General features: G+C 30.5%; 1 protein-coding gene across 1 annotated transcript in view; it reads right to left on the bottom strand.

The window, feature by feature from the left end:
- Positions 1-6,536: 6,536 nt before the first annotated feature.
- The window catches only part of LOC145315566 (hepatic sodium/bile acid cotransporter-like), a 79,190-nt gene continuing 73,682 nt past the window's right edge, over positions 6,537-12,044 (bottom strand). Inside the window, exons 17-20 of the mRNA XM_080155551.1 lie at positions 9,807-9,887; positions 9,044-9,176; positions 8,845-8,918; positions 6,537-6,874 (exon numbers count right to left, since the gene is read on the bottom strand). Coding sequence (XP_080011677.1) covers positions 6,824-6,874; positions 8,845-8,918; positions 9,044-9,176; positions 9,807-9,887 — 339 coding nt within the window. The 3' untranslated portion in view covers positions 6,537-6,823. The remainder of the gene's footprint in view (positions 6,875-8,844; positions 8,919-9,043; positions 9,177-9,806; positions 9,888-12,044) is intronic.

Here is a 12,044-nt window from a genome sequence, read left to right on the forward strand (position 1 = left end):
TACTTATTAGGCAAAATTGTTTAAGATTAAAAAACCAAACAAATCTCTATGAATATAGCAGGAAAATTGTTTTTGTTTCACAATCCTAACTTTAATAACAAAAAAGTTATAAAGAAAATAAAAATAAAACATAATGATTTTTTAGTCTAAAAAGCTTAATTTGCCCCCTATTAAATAATTGAGATGTCAGAAAAGTAGGCGGAGCAACTGTCATAATTAATCCTTTTCTATAAATAAGGGTTAATAAATAACCTAAAATTTGCAAATAATCAATTCATTCAGTAGTATTTTTTGCCATTAAAATTTGATATTTTTTGGTGGAATAAAAAAGAAATATTTAGTTAACTTGTTTTTCTTTGTGTCTCATTATTCAGTTGCCAGAAGAACATAATATAACAATCCAAAAAATAAGAGAAACAAAAAAAAATTCTTTTTCTCAGTCACTTTTTCAAAACTTTAGCTCTAAAAATCTCCGGTGTTAATGGAGGTAAAAAAAATATTTTTATATCTACTTACGTGGAATACTATGGAGAACAAGGACATATGCATTTTTTAATAATTCATTGAGAAATATGGGCTGCAGATGCTTAAAAATACTTTTTCGAGGGTCATGCTGTATATTTTGTAAAACTTCGAGTAGATTTTACAGACAGAATTTTTTTGCAAACTATTTTAATTAAATTGCTTCATTAATGCGATACACATGTTTGTAACCATTTTTTGTAGAAAACTATTTAGGACTACTTAATAAAAACAAGTAATAATAACATCTATAAAATGTAAAGCTTATAAACTTATTATAGAATACAAATACCAGTGAAACAAACGTACATACAAATATGCTAATTCGTCATAAAAAATCATCATTGATAGAAACTTTGGATATTTACATATTTTGAACTTTATGCAAGGTTTTCAAACGTATAACCTATAGAGGACGGAATGCACAATATGGTCTTCTTATGGTGTAGTTCTGAACAAAATAAAGCTAATAAAGTGCACGATTACTCGGCCAAAACTAACCCAACCAGGTACGATTATTACATTTCACACCCAAAACATAAGCTTGGGTTTGGGGTTAATAACCCTAAAGGTCAATTTTTTCCCGAGGGGTAAAATCATTTTTAAACAATCAATCCCCCCGCCAAATAAATAAAAGCTTGGACGTCATTCTTCAGAACACACTTTATGTGTTTAAAATAAGATAAACATATTTATTATTTTATCCAAGCATCATTATGCACACCAATACCAAAGTATATTCCTTTAGTTCTAAATTCCTTTTATATAACATCTTATTTGTAGGCCTAGAGATAGTGATTCAAACATGTAATGTAATGGCTTAAAATAACCCTAGGAAAGGCAGACACACTTAATTATATTCTGGTTAAACAAAGCATTAATTATCATATGTGTATCATCAAAAACACAGTAACAAAATTAAATACTTTTCTCGTATTCATTCGAATCCGGTGGATAGGAACCGGTTCTCATCCATACGAAAAAACTATGTCTAGCATCGTATTATATCCAGCTTTCTACGAATATAGAAATGTACAATCATAAGATTAAAACTAGTTTTTTTAGCCGGTGACTTCGTCACCTCGGGGCTAAAAAAACTAGTTTTAATCTCATAATTGTACATTCTATATCCGCGGAAAGCCGTTTATAATACGATGCGAGAAATAACTATTCTCGTATTCATTCGAATCCGGTGGATAGGAACCGGTTCTCATCCATACGAAAAAACTATGTCTAGCATCGTATTATATCCAGCTTTCTACAAATATAGAAATGTACAATTATGAGATTAAAACCATTTTTTAAGCCGGTGCCTTCGGCACCTCGGGGCTAAAAAAACTAGTTTTAATCTCATAATTGTACTTTCTATATCCGCGGAAAGCCGTTTATAATACGATACGAAAAATAACTAGTAAAAATTTCATTAATGGTATTTTCACCTTTGAAACTCGATGCATGTATAGTATTTTATGCAGACTTATGGACCAAGTAAGTTAATAGTTATTTCTCGCATCGTATTATAAACGGCTTTCCGCGGATATAGAATGTACAATTATGAGATTAAAACTAGTTTTTTTAGCCCCGAGGTGACGAAGTCACCGGCTAAAAAAACTAGTTTTAATCTTATGATTGTACATTTCTATATTCGTAGAAAGCTGGATATAATACGATGCTAGACACAGTTTTTTCATATGGATGAGAACCGGTTCCTATCCACCGGATTCGAATGAATACGAGAAAAAAAATTCCAGGATAAAAACCTGATAATGCATTATCGTTGCTATACTATAATCTACAACAAACATATTCTCATTAACCACTTGCTGAGCTTTTTATGAATATAGACACTGATCATTATCCAAACTATCATGTAGTAAGTTGTTTGATTGTGTGTGTGGCCTCAATATCTCTACGGAAGAAATTATTTTTAATTAATATAATTTTTTTTCTAATTTCCAATTTTAAAAGTAAACCATATATTTTACATACTCAAATGCCACTAGTTATACCCCTAGTATACTACGACTACTACTTATGGATGTTGTCATCCTTGTTTTTGTTTTATCCAATTTTTAATTGATTTAATTTCCTATTCGTCAATTAAAAATGTCAGTTGTAAGGAATGGTCTTATTTTTTACAGATAATAGCAAAAACAACGAAAAGAATTTTTTCACAATAATAACAAAAGTACAATGAAATGTAGAATCCAGTTACATGAATTAAATGGTTAATTCAGATTTATTTAATTATCATAAATTAGTTATTAAATTTAAACAATGATGACAACATATACAGTTTAAGACTTGATAATTGAGATAATAAGCTTTTAACGCGTCGTCCTTGAAACCACCATTTATAAGTAAGATTTTTATCTTATTACAGAGTATAATACAATTAATCTATGTCCAACGGAAGGCTTTAAAAAATGTATTCGACTATACCTTTTAATCTTATTTTTCACAGGATAAATAGTTAACAATGTACTTTTTATTAAGAATGTAAACAAAGATGACAACATCCATAATTAAATATGGTCAAAGTGAATTAAAAAGCAGAAATTCAGTGGTCATAAATCAAGAGTAAATTTATTGGGGAAAAATCATAAACATCCATTCAATATGTTTTAATACTTTTTAAAAGCGAAGCTTTTCTATAATTAGGGTCGGTCAGTCCGTCCGTCAGTCCGTCCGTAACGGATAGCCTTTTTCGTTAATTTAGGCATGTTAGTATTGTCCTATCGATTTCAAACTTTGTATGATGGTTCCTGTAGTAGTTAGGTACGATTTAGAAAGAGTAGCAACTCTATAATCGTTACCAGAATGTCCATACGTCCATTTTAAACATTTTGATTTTTTTACTTTTTTAATAACAATTTTCTATGTGATAAAATCATTCGATTGATCTGATTTTTGGATTACTGATTCCTATTATAATAAGCATCTTTATAATCAAGTATTAAAAATGTCAGTATGTTAAACAGAATTATGTATTCAAGAAGTTTTGCAACAAATGTATATAAGTATAATTTGTCAAACCTTATATTTCCATATTTTGTATATTCAGCTCTGACACTCAACAAAATTTATCTGTCATATCGTTTCAGAGCTTCGCTTTTCTGGATGTTGTCATCCTTGTTGCATTATAACTGACAGGCAGAGAACCAAGCAAGTTATCGGAGTAGTCAATATTCATAAAAAGAATAGCAACCGAGGAAATAAAATTTCCTAAATACTTTAAGGACTGACGAACAGACAAACGGAGTGGATTATAAAAAAGCTTTGCTTCTAAAAATATGTGAATAATTGAACAAATTTCAATAAATAAGAACTATATACTGTCGTTCACAACTTCACGTGCAGGGTTAATCAACTTTTGCCTAAGTAGAAAGGGGTCATTGTATTTTTGATTTAATCCAATTTAATTTTGGAATAGTGATTTCATCGACAATTAGGCACAATATTGTAAGCAAAACATTTCTGTACAATCAAGTCTTGAAATATTAGTATGTACAATTTTTATTAGGAGCAATTTGAAATGAAGAGAATTGAGGGATTCTCATACAGATTTACCCTAAAAGATCGGTCCCTAGATTTAATTGATCGGAGCGGAGAGGGAGAAGGGGGGGGGGGAATAAAAAAAAGCCCATCTTTTCTAACCCATATATAAGCAACATCTTGTTGAGCTAAAGGCCTCAAGATTTTTGTACAGTTTCCTTATTTCACATGAAAGTTCTAACTATAACTTTTTTCACATAAAGATACATGTAAATCGGTAAATCTGGTAAAGATAGATTTATGAAAATTTTTGTATGGTTTCGATTTTTCTCATAGAAGTTTCTAATAAATACAATTTGTCCTAATATTATTTGCTTGTTTTTATCTTTCATTTAGTAGCCTTTGTTTTTAGGCTTTTTTTAGTTTTCGCCCCTAACAAAGATAAGGATCTAGAAATTTAGATAATTTTCTTTTTTTTTAATACAGAATTTGCGCCTGTAACAAATTAGACCAATTTATTGCTTCCTTTCCCTTTTATTTAGCAACCTTTGTCTGTTGGTCCTGGCAATTTGATATGCTGTCTTTTCTTCACAAATTGATTAACTTGAAAAGTCACTAATTTTGGAGCCTGTAGATTGAATAGAAATAGGTAGAGCAAAAAAAACAAACAAAAGGGGTGAGCGTTTCCCCTCTACTCCCCGATCTATTAGGGTTAACTAAATAGCAGAGATGACATGTAGAGGAGCATTGCATATATAAAAAGTCTCGGCGAAAATTTATTAAATAGACTCTTGAGGCTAAAGAATCTTTACAATTAAAGTTTTTAGAATCTCTGAACAATATTAAAGTCTGGAAAGTGTTTCTTCTTGTCTCAAATATAAATAGTTTTAACCTTACCGTACAAACGGGAGAAATGTTTGGTAAAATAAAACTTTTTGTTTTGTAGATATAATATATTTCACATATTAATTCTAAAAAGAATTAGTCCTTTCCCTCAAAGTGCTTATCGAGCGCTGAAACCCCACCCCCTATTTCTAATACTTAATTTAGAAGGGGGAAAAGTTGAACCCCACCATTAACAATTGAGTTTCAAAAAGTATAAAAAATTTTCTTTTGTGGTGGGGTCATTTTTACTGGGAGTTTGGAATTACACCCAAAATAGCTAACCTTTCTTTAAGCTTCACTGTAAAGGAGAACCACATCGATTCAGCGGTTAGCAAGGTCCTTCGCTACAGACAAAAACACTTTATATAACTCTAATAGTAATTTTGGATTATGTTTGACATGTCGATTTAAAATTGCTTAAAGATTCCTGTAACAAGGATACTGTTGTTTGACTTTGTTTTTTCATCTCATCTAATTAGATGAGATTTGCACTTTGCATGTTGTCATACTTGATTTTTCTGTTTTTTTTTGTGATTATGAATGAAGCTCTTAAAGTAATAAGAAATCCTAAAAAATTTAAAAATACTAATATTTTATGTTTACATACTAATAAATGCAAAATTTTATCAATATTTTTTATCCAATATTTTAAATTTTGTTATTTTTTGTAAAATATAAAATGTACCCCATAGCTCACGTTTTGAAATTCATGATATTTTAGTCCTTTGTTATTTTAATTTCAAATTAAAATAGTTTATTTAATGATTTTTGTATGTAATATCCACAGGTCTATTGGGGCTTTCCCTCAAAGTGCATAGCAAGCACAATACCCATCTCTCTAAAAAAATATTTAAAAGCAGAGGAGTGAGGATAGTTTTTTTTTCTTAGTGCTCCAACCCGACTGGGTACTCTGAACCCAGTTTAACCCAACCTAACATAAGCGAAAGTAATTACGAACAATGGAATTTTTACCCTTTTCCGCAGAAAACATATAAATATAAATAATTTTATTTATAATCTTTTAAATCTTTTTTAATTTAGCAGATTTTTATTATTATTTTTGAACATTATTTATTTAGTAAGAATACTATTGGTACTAAACTACTTATTAATATGTACATGAATCCTGATATTATAATGATTTTTGAATAAACATTATCAAATATAAAAACAAAATGATTTCTACCAAAAAAGCATTACGATTTTTGTTTATGTATTGATTTTTATTATAGAAATAATTTTATTTATAAAAAAAAGAAATAATTTTATTTATAAAAAAAGTTTCAAATATTTGTACTTATAGTGTATGTAAATAAGTCAACTTGATTTCAGTGTTTTTTCTATTAATGTTACAATAAGAATGACAACATCTATGAAAGCAAAGCTCTAAAATCAGACGGTTAGACAAACGCACATTAACACTAAGAGAATAAGAACTCGAACTATCTAAATAAGCTTAGATAAATTATATGTAAATGTTTTTAAAAGCTATTTTAGTTACAGAATACTGTTTAAAAGGACTCTCCACAGAAAAATCAACTTTGGATTTTTGAAAATCTAACCTGAAATTATTATTCTCTGGTCAATTTTAAGCATTACAGTTTAGTACCTTATTTTTGTACATGGATTCATTATTCCAAAAACAAAATTTATTGAATAATTATACCATACAAAAATTGTTATCAAAAAAGTAAAAAATCCGCATATTTTTAAAATGACTTTCTGATAAAAGTTTGTTCGATTTCTAAATAGTACATTAATGTTACATTAATCATCATGCAAAGTTTAAAATTGATACGACAATTTTAACATGCCTAAATTAACGTTAAGAGCTATCAGTTTCAGACATTTGGACCCTTATTACAGGAAAGCTTGAATTTTAAATTTATAAGCATCATTCTGTATGTAGAATTTTTTCATCTTAAACTTTTGTGAGTGTTGGCTTCTCCAGAATATCCTCCTCCATATTTACCTGAAAAACAAAACATTTACAAATGTGTTGTAGAATAGCTTTGCTTCTATAAATGTTAATTAACAGGGATAAGGCACAATGAAGAACAAGATTTTTTTTCAGGAGGTTGTGTGAGGGCAAAAGTTGCAATATGTAGGGGGGGGGGGGGGAATTTAATAATAGGGATAGAAGGGTCAAAATCCGCCTCCCCCTCAAAAGAGTTTGTATGAGAGGTGGTAATAAATACTAGCTTTTTGGTCTGTTAATTTTTTTGGGGTTGCTATTGGGGCATTCAGTGTTATATTCGTAGCATCTCTATAATTTTCAGAATCTTATCTTGTACAGTGTGTTTTTTTTATGAGCACTTTTTTGAAAGCAATTTTACCCCACTTATAGTTATCAGAATTTAATGATTAATTGCTTATTTTCTTCGTTTTTTAAGGGAAATTATGAAACAACAAAAAAAATTACAGTTTTTGTTGAAAAAGTACAGTGAAGTTGAAAATTAAAAACTTAGGTGTCAACATATAAAAATGGTTTTAGCGCATTTTTCTTTAAAAAATGGATTTTCTGTAGTCGACTTTGGGGGGCTAGTACTCCCTCCCTGGTTGAGATATGACCTTCAAACTTTGATATGTTCTAGTACATGTCCCTAATAGTATCTGTATACATTTTTAGCTCTATATCTCAACTTTGAAGTGTTTAGCAGCCATTCTTGCAAAAGGTTGATTATTTGAGCATAAGAAAAATGCGCTAAAACCATTTTTATATGTTGACACCTAAGTTTTTAATTTTCAACTTTACTGTACTTTTTCAACAAAAACTGTAATTTTTTTTGTTGTTTCATAATTTCCCTTAAAAAACGAAGAAAATAAGCCATTAATCATTAAATTCTGATAACTATAAGTGGGGTAAAATTGCTTTCAAAAAAGTGCTCATAAAAAAAACACACTGTATATTTACCATATGTAAAAACTATTTCAAATAAAGAAACAATTTTGAACAATTATGTAAAATGAAGTTTCATAAAGAAAAGTATTTCTAACTTTTGATCTTTAAATTGAATAGCAAATACAGTTTTTGACAGTCAGTAAAAAACATAGAAAATTTAAGATAATTGTTTGTAAACGTTTTAAAATTTTTTGATTAGTTTCTTTTTATCCTCTTTTGTAGCAATTTTAGAAACTGCAATGTTTGATGTTTTTAAACCAATCCCATTGTATTAGATATCAAGTTTTTTTTGTCTGAACTTATGATCTCGAAAACTAATTAACCGACTAAGTTCTCTATTTTTAGTTATTTTCACATAGCTCCTTCAATGGCTTATTTCATTCTATTTTTAGATTTAAGTCTTTGGATGGTTTTAAACCATTTTTCTAAACCCTCTCTGTCTCTCTGATAACATGGCCCCTGAAGACGTAGCCAATAGTTTTTAATAAAGTTACACTATTATTACATACACACCCAACAAATTGATTTTTTCAGTTGCAATAGATAATCCTCGTCTTATCGCCATGCACCTGGTGTTAAATAAGCATTTAATTCTAAAAACTTTTAATTGTGAAGTAGTCTCAAACACACCACTCTTTCTATATTCAAGATACAATGGATTTCCCCCTTACATTTCTTGCATTAATTTCTACAGCAGTGCTTAATGAACTTTGATTCAGAAACCTTCGCAGAACAAGCTATCTGAACCTGTATTTATACTGATCTATGAGAAATATCTGACGTAAATAGAAAATAAGTAAAAGAAACATTTTGAATTGGTCCACTTAACTTTTGAATAAGAATAATCTTCAATCTACATACATTGAAAATCTAAATATTTTATGGTTTATCAGCCGCAAAATGATAGCATTTTATTTGCGAATTATTAATGCAAAGTTGGTAAATTTGTTTTTATCTGTGCTTTATCTTTTCTAACCAAAAGGTAGTCTTGAAAATCTGTTCTGCCACAAAAAAATTTACTCCTAAAAAACCTTACTTACTGGTGAGAACTTAGTTCTTTCTTTGATCTTCAAAAAAATTTTGTAAACAGCATACACAACCATCATTATGGGTCCTAAAATTTTAATATTCTTAGTTTATGAATTTGATTCAGGAATCTTCTTTTTTTTTTTACAAAGTTAGACCAACAATACTAAAAAAGTCAGTTTAAATTTAGTCACTAGATGTCTCAACACCTACCTGTTGAGCAGAAGAAGAACCCTAGAATAGGCATGACACCCATGTCACTGTAGGGGGAGGGGAAGGTGATACTGAGCACTATGAAGGCAATGCCGCCATTTTGAATTGCTGTTTCCAAACTGATAGCGATTATCTAAATCAAAGTAAATCAATTTTAAAGTTAAATATACATAGATTTACACTATATCCACCAGGATTCAGGAATAGAATAATTGCAGATATTCACAAGCTATTTGAACAAAGCTTGAAATAAATTTAAAGAAAAAGGTAAATTTTTTTTCCATTGCCCTTTTCCTAAAAACTGAAGAGTTATGAGCGTATTAAACCTGGCAGGCTTTAGGCTATTCCTAGAATTTTAGAAATATTAGTACTTTGAATCATCGAATGGAAAGTACAGAAAGTTTGCTGACTTTAAAAGAAAAATTTAAAAAAATATTTTCACATCTGTGACATTTCACACCAAAACTTTTAGTGAATAACATTTAGAGTTTAGATTTTAGGAAACTTTTGAACTAGGTCAAAGGGTTAACAATTTTATGTTATTATTAAAATTGCATGAATTAAAAAACAAACAAACTTTGTACTACTCTGTTTATAAAGAGCAGCTTCGCCCCTTGAGGCATCGAGGTTCACTTTATGTGGTGGTGATTGCCTCCCCCAAAATAGCTAAAAACCTTCCCAGGATCTATGAGAAGCTACACAATAAAGGAGAATCATACCAGTTTAGCGGTGAAGTATCCAGAACCTGGTTAAGTATCTATACCTGTGGTTTGCTCATCCTGCAGATAAATGCCAGGGATGCTCCAGCTATGTAGCCTCCAACTCCCAACAGACAACCTGATACCTGCATTATCATGGAATTATTACTTTCAGTGAAATCATGTATGTATTTTTAGATTGCTATTGTGTAAAAACGTCAAAGGGAAGCTCTTTATAATGCCTTTAAAATAATCACTCTATTCAATACAAATGACCAATGATAAGCTAATTCACAGACTAAATTACCAATGGCAGGCCAGTATACATTTCAATTGACCTATGGTAGGCCAGTAAGACGACATTTATTTTATAAGCAATATGAAAAGCTTCCGTCAAAACAAAACAAAAACTAGGAGCTGATCATTCAAAGTATGTAAGCTATTAATTGTGTTTTTTTTTCAGAATCTAGGTTAAAAATATATGATTGAAACTAGAAAGAAAGTATGGAGATGCGATCCTCAATTTTCAAATTCTTTGAACGTACATATGAGACTTTTACAGAAATGCTTCGCATCCACAACTATCTATCTATGCTTGATATAAAGTCAACACTTTATAGATCATATTATGAACCTTTGATTGACACGTGCCCTGCAATTAACTAGTAGCACTCAGGGGCAAGACACAATTACTTTAGCTAGGCCCAAGGCATTATTTGTATCAATTTTTGCATTCATAGGCCTATCTTTACCTATATGACACCATATATGGGTAACGCTAGCCTATTCATGGTAATCTGTATGTGATTTGCTAATAGTATATGTTTATTAAAGATATTATGTTTATAGTTAATGTAATCATATAAACAACCAGTACATATATGTATGCCTACAACCATGCCTGATTTACGTCACATATTAACACACAGATATTTAATTGCACAGACAAACACTAAAATCCTGGTCCAGAGCTAATGTTATAGCATGTACCTCTTGAATTTATTCAGTTATTTATTAACTCTCCTACCATCAACTTCTCTTTCTGGCTTTAAAAGGTAATGACTTAGTTGTTTGGCATGCATTGTAGTTTAAATTTAGGCCCCTTAGTACTTAGCATGAATTGAGCTCAGGCCTTATGTTAGAACTCTAACACTTAGCACAATTCACTGCTTGGGACTTAGGGCACATTTCTGTCCTACTCTACTTATAATTTTAACACTTATCCTGTAAATATTTTCATACTTAACTTATGCACTTGTAATATAAATACACTTTATAAAAACATTTTCCTTCCTTAATACTTAATATACTTATATAATTCTGATCGAATATCAAAACCAACCATTTATTCTTAGGTTAAAGCAACATAATACTTCGCGTGGGTCTTTTGTTGAGCTTCCACCAGCTCAACTAAATTCGTATTATACTTGTGGGAATAGAGGGTTAAGCATTCTAAACAAACGAACCGACGATGAGAATGTCTATGTGTATTGCATTAAAATTAGGTTTTAGTAGTACTCATAGAAGAGCGGTCTCCATACCTAAATTTGGACAAACGCCCCATTCGCACACACAATGGTGCAACTTACCGGTTGTATCTTAGGAAAATTTTACTTCAAAAATTTTTTTTCTTTTTTTTTCCTTCCGTACCCGAACCGCCTAAGGCAGGTATTTTTACCAAAATCGAATAATTGTAGTTATGGCAAAATCGGATTTACCAAAACCTGTGAAACTATTTGAGAGCAAGGTTAGGACTATGAGGCGTTTGAAGAGATAGGGACTGAAAGGCACGACACAAATGCAATTGAGAGCCTCGTGTACGAGCAGTTGCACTAGCTGACACTCTAGAGGCCCTAGAGAATGCTAGCATATTTGTGGCCATTGGTCGCCGCCCTATAAGGACACTCGCACTGGTTGACACTCTAGAGGCCCTAGAGAATACCAGCACACCGGCACCTCCATGTCCGCCTCTCTTTAGTAAAACACTTGGGTTGGAATAATCTATGATTGAGCTATGTGCAAAATTTTGATTTCTGGACTTAGTCAGAATTTTGAAATTTAGGAGTTGTGCTAGGTGGCGGAGTATATATATAAATCTTCGGACTTAGTATGATTTTTACTTATTCGGAAATTCTCTAAGTGTTAAAATACTTGAATCTTTGATACTTAAACCAGAACTTATTAAGAATCAAGCATGGAGTAACTTTTCATTTATAAGTTATCAAAATACTATTTGTAAAGGACCATTTTGAACTGTCTTATTAAATGAAAACTTAGGAGCAAATCCTATAGAACACGGGAAA

Source organism: Acartia tonsa, chromosome 1 (genome assembly GCF_053477335.1).
Source record: "Acartia tonsa isolate MP-2025a chromosome 1, ASM5347733v1, whole genome shotgun sequence".
In the NCBI taxonomy this organism is placed as follows: domain Eukaryota; kingdom Metazoa; phylum Arthropoda; class Copepoda; order Calanoida; family Acartiidae; genus Acartia; species Acartia tonsa.